We start from the raw sequence: 13721 nt of genomic DNA, 5'->3' as shown, positions 1-13721 counted from the left end.
GCACTTAACCGCTAAGCCACGGGGCCGGCCCTATCATACTTTCTTTCTATGGTTACGTGTTTTTTTTTTTCTCCTCAAACTCATATGAACATGCACTAGATTTTAAACTCAAAAGTTCAGTTCCACAAATACTTTGGGTGTCAACTACGTGCCAGGCATTGGGTGGGATGCTGGGGACACAAGTAGGAATAAGACAAAAGTCACGAGATTAGAGACTGTACTTTATACAGCTTTACTCCCCGGACATCCAGCTCAGGGTGGAAAGCATGACAGGCAGTGAAGAAACATCTGCTGATGCTGACAGTTTATTGAGCCCCACTTGGTGTTCAGTGCTCAGCACTATGATCAGTGCTGAGAAGGATATTAAAATAACAACTGGTGCTTACAAGAGCTTCCTAGATGTCAAGCACCGTGCTTGGCATGCATTACCTGATCTACTTTTCTGAAGAACTCTACGAGATAGGAAGGGTTATTCCCATTTTATGCATAGGGAAACTGAGGACCCAAGTGCCAAAGCATTTTTCTCAAGGTCACAGAATTAGTGAATGGTGACCTGGGATTTGAACCCAAGCCTATCTGACTCCAGAGTGTGCTCTTGATGACTACACGGCATTGTCACACTCAATGGTCTCTGCACTCATACCGCTAGTGTGGGGCTAGATATGTGTCTTGATAGAGCCAGAGAGAGGAGATGTGGTGTGAACAGTAAGGATGGAGGAATGCAGAAGCAATGAACTCAGTTACAATGGAAGAACTTAGAATGGACCAGAGCCTGAGAGGGCCTTTGAGTGGCTATAGAGTGTCCTCCCTTGTGTTCAGAGCCCCCAGACTGTTCTTATCCGGACTCCAGCTGGCCTAAATTCCAGAGTGTCACGCGAGTTGAGAGTGTGTTTAGCTGCCATCTCTACCATTTTTACTATCATGACATACCCTCTTTACTGCTTTCCCATGGACTACGGATTTGTTGTTATGCTGTTTATTTTGAACATATCTTTATATTAAAAAAGATTGTTGAAATTATATTAAAAATTTTTTATTGTGGTAAAATATACATTACATAAAATTTACCATTTTAACCATTTCTGAGTGTCCAGTTCACTGTCATTAAGTATATTCAGTGTTGTGCAACCATCACTACCATCCATCTCCAGAACCTTTTCATCTTCCTAAACAGCAAATGTAGCCATTAAATAATAACTCCCCATTCCTCTCTCCTCCCACCTCCTGGCAACCACCATTGTATTTTTTGTCTCTGTGAATTTGACTACTCTAGGTACATTGTAGAAGTGGAATATAGAATATTTGTGCTTCTATGGCTGGCTTATTTCACTTAGTATCATGTTTTCAAGGTTCATCCATGTTGTAGCATGTGTCAGAATTTCCTTTCTTCTTCTTCTTCTTCTTCTTTTTTTTTTTTGCTGAGGATGATTGGCCCTGAGCTAACATCTGTTGTGTTCTTCCTCTTTTTGCTTGAGGAAGATTGGCCCTGAGCTAACATCTTTGCCGGTCTTCCTCTATTGTGCAAGTGGATCACTGCCAGAGCATGGCCAACGAGTGGTGTAGGTCCATGCCCAGGATCCGAATCCACGAACCTGGGCTGCTGACACAGAGTGTGCCAAACTTAACCACTAGGCCATGAGGCCGGCCCCCATAATTTCCTTTCTTTTTAAGACTGAATAATATTCCATTGTATGTGTATACCACATTTCGTTTATCTATTCATACATCAATGGACACTTGGGTTGCTTCCACCCTTTGGCTCTTGTGAATAATGCTGCCATGGACATGGGTGTATAAATATCTGTTCAAGTCTCTGCTTTCAATTCTTATGCTGGATTATATGGTAATTCTATGTTTAATTTTTTGAGGAACTGCTTAAAAAGTTTGTTTTTGAGATAGATAGCTATCTTTGTCTATGATAGCTATGGACTGTACCATTACTATGTATTTTCCTCAAGTCTGTACAGAAGAGTGAGTACTATATATACCACACTCTCGGCCGGTGATGCTAGCCAGCGTGCCATACAGTGCTTTCCTCAGTCTGAGAGGCACTCACTTGTCTCTTGACTCTGCTGTAGTCTCTGTCTCTCTGCCCTGATTTCATGTTCTGGTGGACAATTTTAACCCAAGATGGCCAATGGAAGATGGGTTGGAAGTATTGAAAAAGTGCCAGGGACAAGTAGCACGCTGGATGCCAAATACATATTTTAACATGCCTTGAGGTGAGCAGGTGCATTAAAAAAACAGATCAAGGAAACAAAGAGAAAGATCTGAAGGAGAATAGGGATTGGTGGAAGTCTGGGACACATGAAAGGCTTCATACACATTTCTGCAGCCTAGGGGAATGGCCAATAACCGTGAAGCAGAGCTGGGAGGAACCCTGGCCTGTCGTCTGACCTCTGGGATCCTAAGAGAAGGAAATAGAGAGATCAGGATGTTCCCTGGGACAGGCATGGCTCACAGGTGCTCCCCAGTTTGGGAAGGCATCCTAGGCCAGTCTTGCTCAACCTTTTTTTCGTTACTGCCCTCTCACCCTCACTAAGGAGCCTTTTTAGACATTTTTTTCCTAATTCCCCCCCACCCCGTGAAATTTTAATACCACAGATATACTGATTATCTGCTTATATACTATATTATATCTTTATACATAAAAAGTTTAAGATAATTTTTTACTCCCAAGAACAAATTGTCACCTCATTTTGATAGTGTCCCCATTGAGAAAGCATGCTTTATACTGCATTGAGTGTTGCTGTCTTTTGGAGTTTTTGCCTGCATCTCTCCAAATCAAAACAAAAAATCACCAGTTCTTCCCCCACCAGTTCTTCCCCCCCAGCATGGTTCTTGCAAACCCCGCATTTTACTTTTCTAGGAGAGGCTCGAGAGATAATGTGGGTGATAACAGTCTCGTCATGCAAGTGTTCTTTTTTAGCCCAGTTGTCTAAGTACTTAGAGACAACTATGAATGCTGCGGAAATGCAGAGCTCTCATTATGCACTTGCATAGAGGTATTTTTTTTTTTAAGTTTGTGAAATACATTTTCAATGTGTGATAAAATAATTTATTTCAGCCACTCTCCTGGCAAGGCCCCGTTATTAGTTCCATCATTATTCTTATTGTGTTGATTGGGAGGCTGAAGCAGAGAGAGATTGAATTCAACAGCATGTGAAATATTTGTCACTGAAACAATGTGGGCAAGTCCAACAATTTGTACGTCGCTCTGAAGAAGGTCTGGCCTAGACATGCCAAAGCTAAAGGGATCTGAATATGCTGCTTCCTTAGGGTTCATGCTTATTTGTGTCTTACAAAAATCCATTTTAATACTGGAAGATAATTCCCTCAGACAGAAGATACTATGCTTGTGTGTATGTATGCTGACACTATATACATAGTCCAAATGGGCATTTGAAAAACCTGGCTACTGACTGGTTACATCATTTTTGCAAACTAATCATATTAATTATCTCTTGCTGTGTTACGAATTACCCCAATACTCCACAAGCTTACAAGACCATACATTTGTTATCTCTCAGTTTTTGTGGGTCTCGAGTCTGGGCACAAATTAGTTGGGCTTCTGTGCTTTAGGGTCTCACAAAGATGTAATCAAAGTGTTGGCTGGGGCTGTGATCTCATCCAAAGGCTCAATGGGGAAGGTTTAGTTCCAAATGCACTCACATGGTTACTGATAGGATTCCACTGGCCTCCACTGGTTCCTTGCCACATGGGCCTCTGTATAGAGCATCTCACAACATGGCAGCAAGCAAGAGAGAGGGCAAGAGAATACTAGCAAGGCAAAATCCATAGTTTTTTTGTTACCTAATCACAGACATCCCTTTATTTTTCTGTATTCTGTTCATTAGGAGCAAGTCACTAGATACAGCCCACACTCGAGGGAAGGGGATTACACAAAGGCGTAAATACCAGGAGGTCTTACACCCTCCTTGTGCAAGAATGGGTGTATATCTAGAATTCTGAGCTAATCCCCATATTTTAAGTCCCATTAATTAAATTAATGAGAGTCCATTTCTAACATCTATTATGCTAGTTAGCAAGCCGCTAATTTCACCAGTGAAAATTCACAATTTTAACATTCCTTATGCTAATGACAAAGTGCTGGTGTTTCAAGGATAAAGGCAACTCAAGTTTCTGGAGAGTGAGGTTGCTGGTGAGAACGTTCATAACCAACCCCTGGGGTGTGAATCCTGGATTAGGACAACTGACTATACTTGAACTATATATAACTTGAACTATACACATGTACCATAATATTATAGTGCATGTGTGGAAATATTTTGAAGTAAATTATAGACATCCTGATAATCACATACCAAATATCAACTCCTGAACTAAAAGCCTAGTATGTTCTGCCTTTAGGAAGATTATTCAGTGTGAAACATGGTTTTGGCTGTGTGTTTAACATAGGGATTGAATGTGAAGCTTTAAAGAAGTGGCCCTTGGTCCATGATCTGGTTTTCTCACTTCCCGGATGTAACACTTCACATCTTGGACCCTTAATTTTCTTATCTCTAAAATGGAGTGATAACAGTCGTACTTCACAGGGTTATTTTAAGGATTAAGTGAGGGCACATATATGAAACATGCCTGGCACAGGAAAACTTCGATATTATTAGCATTAAGAGAAGTTCTCTGGGGCCGGCCCCGTGGCTTAGCAGTTGAGTGTGTGCGCTCCGCTGCTGGCCGCCCGGTGTTGGATCCCGGGTGCGCACCGATGCACCGCTTGTCAGGCCATGCTGAGGCGGCGTCCCACATACAGCAACTAGAAGGATGTGCAACTATGACATAGAACTATCTACTGGGGTTTTGGGGATAAAAAGGGAAAAAAAGGAGGAGGATTGGCAATAGATGTTAGCTCAGGGCTGGTCTTCCTCAGCAAAAAGAGGAGGACTGGCATGGATGTTAGCTCAGAGCTGATCTTCCTCACAAAAAAAAAAGAGAAGTTCTCTGATAAGTATATTTTTATAAGTAAATAGCCTTTTAAATACTTACCTGAACAAAAAATTTAGATAGCAACGGTATAGGTCAAGTTTGTGTTGTTTCTTTTAAAAATTATTTCCTAATCGTTTTTTTCTTAAATCCATAATTTTAATACTCAGTGTATCCACATTTAACATTTTGCTATAGATCCTTCCATGTGTCTTCTTTGTGTATGTTTGCATATGTATGTAAATGTGTGGGTTTTTTTGAAAAACAAAATTGGGATTATTCTGTTCATTTAGCCCAACTTTTTCATTTATGGACATATCATGAACATTTTTCTGTGTCATTACGTATTCCTTGAAAACATGATTTTTGATGCCTTCATAGTATTCCATTGGCATAATAGCTCTTATTGTTTTCTATTTTTTTCAGTATTATAAATGTTATTGTGGTAAATCTGTGAAAATAAATACTTGTGTATATTTCTAGTCGCTTCTAGTTAAAGCACATATTTAAGACCTTTGATGCATATAGCCAAACTTCCTTCCAAAAGAATTCCGCCAATTTATAGCTTCCTCCACTAGCTGGCTCTGGGTGTTACGAGTTTTCTTGCTGTATGACTTGAATGAATGACTTAACCTCTTGGAACTTCTGTTTGTAATTAGGAAAGCAGGGCTAATTATTCTACCCTCGTAGGATTGTTGTGAAGAAGAAATGAAATTGTTAGCTCCAGTCTTCTGATTCCTACTCCAAAGACGTTGCAAGTGAATGCTTCTGTCACTACCTTGTTGTTTGGCCTGAGTCCTTCTCCAAGCTTTTTAATTGTGTTACCTTGGACTAGTTGCCCTGAGCTGCTCAATTCCTTATCTGTGAATTGAATGTCTAGTGTACACACATGCATGGTTGTGACAACACTAAAAAAGAGTGGACATTTCAAAACCCAATGAATTTCAAGATAGAGGAAAAGAGCAAATAAATCTGTCATTCAAAAGAATAAATAGAAGTCACAAATACAACGTAAGAACACCAGTGTAATATTCTGCTGACTATGTATTAGAGACTTGTATTTCCTTCTTGGTTATGTGAATTCTTTCAAGATCCTTTCCATTACTTGAGCCACTCAAAGAACTGATGAAATATGTTCTGTCCCTCCAGTTCAGAGGGTTTACTTCCCAGCTCTCAATTTACCTCCGTTGGTAATACTTTTTAATCCCACTCATGAGTGCTCAAATAGATTGATTTACTTGATATTTATTCATTAGATGCTGTGAGAATATTACCAGGAATGCTGATTTTTAACAATTTCTTTCTACATCAGTTAAATAACAATAGCTGCCCTCTTCTTACATATCCCCCTCCCCATCAGCTCAGCTCATCCTGCTCTTATCTCTAGAGTTTTAGTCCTGAGAAATGTAGCCTTTACAGTGAAAACATCTTGGTGAAAATGAGTATTCTGTGAGTGATACAGTTTTCACCTTCTACTAAGTTTAAATCAATGCCTTTACCTTGACTGTGAGACTTAAGCATCCAGAATCCCTCGATGGCTCATTTGAATTCATCCGGGTTGTAATAGACTGCTCAGTGATAAAGCTTTCGGGAATCCCCTAAGTTAGCCAGCTGAAATGCTGGGACTTTACCTTCTATGAAGCTAGATGAAACCTGGGAAGTTAAGCTCTTACCTGAAATGACAGAAAGTGGTTTCCTGGGCTCTGGGTGTGTCGGTGTCATTATTTGCACAGTGATCAGAAGGCAGGTCTCAGCACAGTGCAGTGAGGAGCACACAGGCCAGGAATCAGGACATGTGGGCTCTGGTCCTGCCTTGGCTGCACTCTAATGGCCACGTTGCTTGGACTAGTTACTCTGAACTTCACCGTCAGTTTTGGTAAAATCAGGTATTGGCCAAGGAGGTCATTTTCAATTCTGACATTGTATGATTTTTTTCAGCCCTCTCTCCTTCCCCCCAGTGTGTAAATACCAAGATTTTTTTTTATTTCTCTGACAAATAGTCTTTAAGCCTGCACAAAAATTCAAGAGTTGAAGCTAAGTACGGATCCAAGAGCATCAGAGATAATTCGTGTCACAAGAAGATAGTCAAGGGTTAAGGTGGCAATAAGATGTTTAAAAATAAGAAGTATACTTTTATAAAATACTGATGAGCAAGAAGGCATGGTAAGCATGTGGTAGGGTTGTTACAATTTCATTTAAAATCCATGTGAGCTAAATAAATTGCATATTACAAAGATTTGTAGATATTGTAGGTGCCTTTGAGATATTAGTGCCCAAGAATAGATATGCTGGCTTATTTTTAATCCTTGCTTTCTGTAAGCACAGACTGTTCTGGAAACTTTTGAGAAAGCCAGATATAATAATAACAGTAGCTATAATTTATGAGTGTTTACCATGAGCCAAGCACTGCACTGTTTTATGAACATTGAGTTCTCCCGATAACCCTCTGAAAGAGAGACTGTTGTTATTCCCACTTTTCCATTTTACAGATGAGGCAATGGAGGCACACAGAGGTTAAATTACTTGCACATTTTCATCAGCCGGTAAGTGGCAGAGCTAGAATTCCAGGCGGTCTGACCTCAGAGCCCACCCTCTTAACTGTTGTACCCTTTTACTCCCTGACCCGGAGGACAGAATCCTTTCCCCCAAAGAGCTTAGGTGAAGGGACAAGACAAATGCATGACTTGTCTCTGTCAGCACTCGGTATACATGTGACCTTGAAGTAGACACTTGTTGGAACATGGAGAAAATGTCCTTGTCTCTGTAACACTTACTGTTATACTTGCTTTCCTAATGCTCTTCTGTTCTCACACCCAACCCGGTATCTTTGGAGATTGGGAGCCACGTTCTCCCTACTGTTCTGGATAGAATTTCCAATCAATCTATTACTTTTCTGAGCCTGTTCTTGCACTCTGTTGTGCTAAATTCAAAGACAAAGACAATGAGAAAATAGGAATTTGTGGCCACTGTAAATCTTCATGTATCTTAAGGCAGGCACAGAATTGAAAACTGAAATAGCTCTGGCCAGCCTGCTTTGAAATACCAGGAAAAGAGGGGCTGCATCTGCAGATTGAGTGGACTAAGAGCATTTGAGGCACAAATCTTTGTGGATCAAACCTGTTGTAGGATTGGGCTTGGATTCAGCTAGGCTCTGTGTACTGAATTAAGTCTCTTAGTTTGACCAACAGGCCAGGAGAATGTCATTCAGGTGTCTCAGATCAGGGGTGAATACAGCATTCTGGGTAGAGCAATTTGAATTGCAAAGGTAATTTTATTTCTTAAAGCTATATCCAATAGTTAAACTTCACTTGTGTGCTTAACCCCTGCAGCATGCTAGTTAAATGCTCCTCAAGCTCTTGGAGGTGTCCAGCTGTTCTCCTTGATCATTCTTTCTCCCCTGTTGGTGGTGATTTCTTATTCTGTCGCCCCACTCTACGGTAGAATTTCATCTCTTGCTGAAGGCCCTTTTTGGTTGTACTCACCCTTGTGGGACTTGGGGCACGAGGCAGAGCCCCAGGAAGGTGAGGGGGGGAGGCTGGAGTGTTTGCCTGTTAAAGAGGAAAGAAGCGTTGGGACTCATGAACCCAGGTTTGTTGGGGTGATGTTTCTTTGTCACCTCCAGTTTCTTGGGATCCCATTTACTGTCTGGGATTTGACCCCTTATTCCTTGCCTAGTGTTCTTCTTTAGAGTCAAGCTAAACTGTTTTTCTATTTTTCTCTGAATTTTCTTAATAAAGGAAAATGGTAGCTTTTTGAGAGTTAATTAACTCTTTTCATATTGACATCCAATTTAAGAAGAATTTAAAAGCTATAATTAAAAATTTTCTCAATCAGTGGCTTTTGGTGGGGATGTAGTTTTTGCTACTTTTAAAGACGTTAACGTTTGTTAAAGCCCACTGGTTTTTCTATTAACTGTAGTTCTTGATATGTTTGAAATATTTTGTAATTAATAAAACTGCTGCACTCCTCCCAAAAGAGACTCTTTCAGTCTTTAAACAAAATTACAAAACAATTATTTAAAATGTTTTTGAGTGGGGGAGGAAGGGAGGGAAAAAATAATAAAAAAAATAAAATGTTTTTGAATAAATACTACCTGCACATACATGTTTTAAATTATATTTCCAGCAGAGCCATTTATGTTCTTTTGCCCTAGTTCTCTTTTAAACCAGCAGAATATCCTATACTGATCAGCTGTGTCACCTTGGGCAAGCCATTTAATTATCTGAGTCTCATTTTCCTCATCTGTAAAATGAGGATAATATTGGAACCTACTTCATAGAGTACTTGTGAAAAGTAAATGAGTTACACGCATAAAATGCTTAGGACAGGACCTGGCACACAGTAAATAATCAGTTATGATTTAAAAAGAAAAATGCAAGAAAATTATAAGCAAAAACTTATTTTCCCCATTACAATATATAGACAAATGTTCAGTGGTTGTAATGATCCTGTCTTTTGGGTCAATGCACCCTGAGTTGAAATCTCAGTGCCCTCCCTCATAGTGTATATACGAATAACCTCTCTCGGGGTGAAAAGTGAGTAATAGTACCTATGTTATGAGTATGAGAATTAAAGGAAATAGTGTATAGAAATGCTTAAAGTACCTTGGCACACAATAAATACTCTATGAATGATAATTGTTATCTTTCCATTATAACTCAAACTGGCATATTTCCTTCCAGTTTTTCATATGCAGATTTTAAGCAGTCATAATTACAGTATAAGTACAATTTCATGTCTTACTTTTTTCAAGTAATATTTTATTATAAATACCTTTCACAGTAACTACATAGACTTGAAAGCCATCATTTTAATGACTGCCTAATAGTTCATGAAGTAGTTATATAATAATTGATTTGACCATTCCTTTAGTATTGAGCATTGAAGGTATTTCTAAGTTTTACCATTATAAATGAGCCCATGTGAAACATCTTTATACATAGAGCCTTTCATATTTTGTATCACTACCTTAGAAAAGATTCCCTGAAGTCCTCTTGTCTGTATGTGACTATTTTCATGATTCTTTCAATGTATTCTTTGTCTCCTTCACTGAACGACAGGCTTCTTTATGGGGCTCACTACTTTATCCTCAATACGTAGCGCATAGTCAGTGCTCAGTAACATTTATTGAATTAGTGAACAAATGTACATATTATTTGTATTATTTTCCAAAAGTGATAAGACTTCTTTATGTTTCCATTCTATTATCTTTTAAAAATAGTCTTAAAAGCAGAGAAACTTTTTATTTATTGGGGTAATAGGAGAGGTAACAATAACAAGTAATATTTATTGAACACTTTCTATGCCCAGGCATCATCCTCAGTACATTACCTACATTACCTCCTTTAATTTGCTCAAGAATTCTCTGTGGTATAAGTACTATTATCACCATTTTATAGATGAGGAGGCACCAAGAGGTGAATTGACTTGCCCAAGATCACACAGGTGGTGAGCGGCATTTCCTAGATTCAGACCAGGCAGTCAGACCCTTCATCTGAGCCCTTGATGACCAGGCTACATATACCTCTAATTTTACTTTTCCAGCAGCTCACACCTTTACACTTCAGCCAGTCTAACAAATTATTTTGCAGGGAACATGGATTGGTTGGCCAAATTCCAAACAAGGCATGAATCAGAGTTGTCCCTCAGCCTTGAAGATTTTGCATCAGTCTCAGAACAACAGCCAGAATTGCTTACCATGCTTGTTATGTAAAAGGAATCTCACCCTTGCAGTTCATCAAGTGAAGGATGTGTGAATATTTTTTTTTTTTTTCTGCTGAGGAAGATTCACCCTGAGCTAACATCTCTTGCCAATCTTCCCCTTTTTTTGCTTGAGGAAGATTGTCCCTGAGCTAACATCTGTGCCAGTCTTCTTCTATTTTGTATGTGGGTCACTGCCACAGCATGGCTGACGAGTGGTGTAGGTCCATACCTGGGATCTGAACCCACAAACCCAGGCCGCCGAAGCAGAGCGTGCTGAACTTTGACCACTATGCCACGGGGCTGGCTCCTGAATGTGGTTTTTTTTTTTTTTTTTGGGAGGAAGATCAGCCCTGAGCTAACATCCATGCCAATCTTCCTCCCTCTTTGCTGAAGAAGACCGGCCCTGAGCCGACATCCACCACCAATCCTCCTCCTTTCTTTCTCCCCAAAGGCCCAGTAGATAGCTGCACGTCATAGCTGCACATCGCTCCAGTTGCTGCACACGGGACGCGGCCTCAGCATGGCCAGAGAAGCAGCCTGTCGATGTGGGCCTGGGATCCAAACCCGGGCCGCCAGCAGTGGAGCACACGCACCCAACCGCCAAGCCATGGGGCCGGCCCCCTGAATGTATTTTTTATAAGCCTCAGGTTTTTTATTGAAGAGAAGAATTTTATCAGACTGTTTAGCATTCAAGGCAAGCTGGTAGATTTAGAGCATTGTCCATGTGGGAGTTATTAATCCATGTAGGAATATCTGAGACCAAACAATATGACGGGTGGATTGATCCTAGGGATTAACTAATAATGCTTCTCATTTAATTAGCAATTGAAATACTAGGGCAATTTTTAAATCTTTTTTTTAATTTTTAATTTTTTTCTCCCCAAAGCTGCAATACATAGTTGTATATTCTAGTTGTAAGTCCTTCTGGTTCTTCCATGTGAGCCACCACCACAGCATGGCTACTGACAGACCAGTGGTGTGGTTTCACGCCTGGGAACCAAACCCGGGCCGCCGAAGCGGAGCATGCCGAACTTTAACCAGTAGGCCATCAAGGATGGCTCTAGAGCAACTTTTAAAAAGTATCCACCATGTTATTATGTCCCTTTCTTCAATCTCTCTGTAAAATAATGGAAAAAAATATATATATGTTGGTCTCTGCCCCTGGTCCCTGACACAGGGCTCCTACCTAAAACCCTTGTAAATTCCTAAGTGATAAGAGCACTAGAAGTATCTTTTGTTCTAATGAGGCGACTCTGAGTTGGCTCCTGGATGGCTCCTGGATGGGGGCTGGTCAGCAGAAAGACAAAGCCATGATTAGAAAGAAGCTTGGAATTTTCAGCCCCAGCCCTCATCTTTCAGAGAGGGGAGAGGGGCTAGAAACACGAGTTAATAAGTGATCATGCCTATGTGAGGAAGCCTCCATAAAATCCCAATAGTATGGGGTGCAGAGAGCTTCCAGTTTGGCGAAAACATGCACACCAGGAGGGTGACGTACCCCAACTTTGGAGACAGAAGCTCCTGTGCTCAGGACCCTCCTAGACCGTGCTCTCTGTATCTCTTCATCTGGCTGTCATCTGAATCCTTTATCATACACTTTAATAAACTGATAAATGTAAATAAGTGTTTCCCTGAGTTCTGTGAGCTGCTCTGGCAAATTAATCGAACCTAAGGAGGGGGCCGTTGGAATCTCCAAACTATAGCCAGTTGATCAGAAGCAGGGGTGATAGATAACCAGAGCTGTGACTGGCGTCTGGAGTGTGTGTGTTTGTGGGGGCGGGGGCAGTCTTGTGGGACTGAGCTCTTAACCGGTGGGATCTGACACTTCTCTGGTAGCTGGTGTCAGAATTGAGTTAAATTGTAGGACACCCGGCTGGTGTCAGAGGCTTGCTTGTTGTGGGGAAAACCCCCACACATTTGGTGACCAAAAGTGTCAGAAATGAAGTGTTTTGTGTGAGTAGTAAAGGAAACTCACAGGAAAGAAACACACACTGCAGGGAAGAACTGGGTTTTTCCCTACACGGGTGGAAAACGGAGCTTTTCCGTTTTACTCTCCTTTCCTCTTATCAGTTTATTCTGGGGGTTGGGAATTTTAAAGAACATTTGTGCCTATAAGCACTACAAGTTATTTTTTTTCCCTTTGCCAATGACTGATTCTGAAAAATAGCAGGTGGTTCATCTTTAGACCATTGTTTGCATATAGAGATTTTATTTTTTAGTCATTTATATGTAGCTTTTGTTTTGGTTGCACTTGTTAATTTGTGATGTTAAATGCTTAGAATTTTTTTTAGTGAGGAAGATCAGCCCTGTGCTAATATCTGCCAATCCTCCTCTTTTTGCTGAGGAAGACTGGCCCTGGGCTAACATCCGTGCCCATCTTCCTCCACTTTATATGGGATGCCGCCACAGTATGGCTTGCCAAGCGATGTGTCGGTGCGCACCTGAGATCTGAACCGGCGAACCCTGGGCCGCCGCAGTGGAGCGCGAGCACTTAACCGCGTGCGCAACCAGGCCGGCCCCTAGAATTTTTTTTTAAAGCGTCACTTCTTAAACTTGCCGTGGACTTCATGGTTCTGCACTCCCCAGGTAATGTGAAGGATGAGGAGTGAAGGCGAGCCGTCATATTTATGTTGCCAGTGTTCATTACAGCACTCCAGCTCCAAGTTGTAACCTGATCCCTCATTTACTCTCTGGGTTTTGTCCCCAAGAAATGATGATCATGTTTAGCATCGAAAGGCTTTTCATGGGAAGTAAAGAGCTCTCCAGGTTGGCGTTTGACAGTTAACCAAGGAATTCTAATTGGCAGATACTGTGTTGAAACAGAAATGCTTCGTGAGCACGTTTGTCCTCCAGTTTCTCCAAAGTGCATGAAGGAGCTTCACTTGGTATCAACAGAAAATGAAATGCATTTGGAGATGTAGTGAGGTGCTTTTATTTTTAGGGCAATTGCAAGAACTACATGTGATTTGGTCTCACCCTGCCTTCCCTAAATTTTTAAAATTAGAACCACCCAGATGTAGATGGAAATAACTTTGAGATGGCAGGAAGGACTATGCCTAAGGCGACGTGTCGTTTTATGG

At 40.8% G+C, this 13721-nt stretch overlaps 1 protein-coding gene across 5 annotated transcripts in view; it reads left to right on the top strand.

The window, feature by feature from the left end:
- Positions 1–13721, top strand: part of PRELID2 (PRELI domain containing 2) — a 68364-nt gene that overhangs the window by 41179 nt on the left and 13464 nt on the right. For 4 of the 5 annotated variants that reach the window (XM_058543166.1, XM_058543187.1, XM_058543196.1 and 1 more), the window contains exon 6: positions 7431–7484. The exons of the other annotated variant lie outside the window; for it this stretch is intronic. In XM_058543166.1, coding sequence (XP_058399149.1) covers positions 7431–7484 — 54 coding nt within the window. The remainder of the gene's footprint in view (positions 1–7430; positions 7485–13721) is intronic. 5 annotated transcript variants of the gene reach the window in all.

Source organism: Diceros bicornis, chromosome 1 (assembly GCF_020826845.1).
Source record: "Diceros bicornis minor isolate mBicDic1 chromosome 1, mDicBic1.mat.cur, whole genome shotgun sequence".
Classification (NCBI taxonomy): Eukaryota; Metazoa; Chordata; class Mammalia; order Perissodactyla; family Rhinocerotidae; genus Diceros; species Diceros bicornis.
Note: the sequence above shows the minus strand (reverse complement) of the source record. Positions and strands in the feature narration are given on the sequence as shown.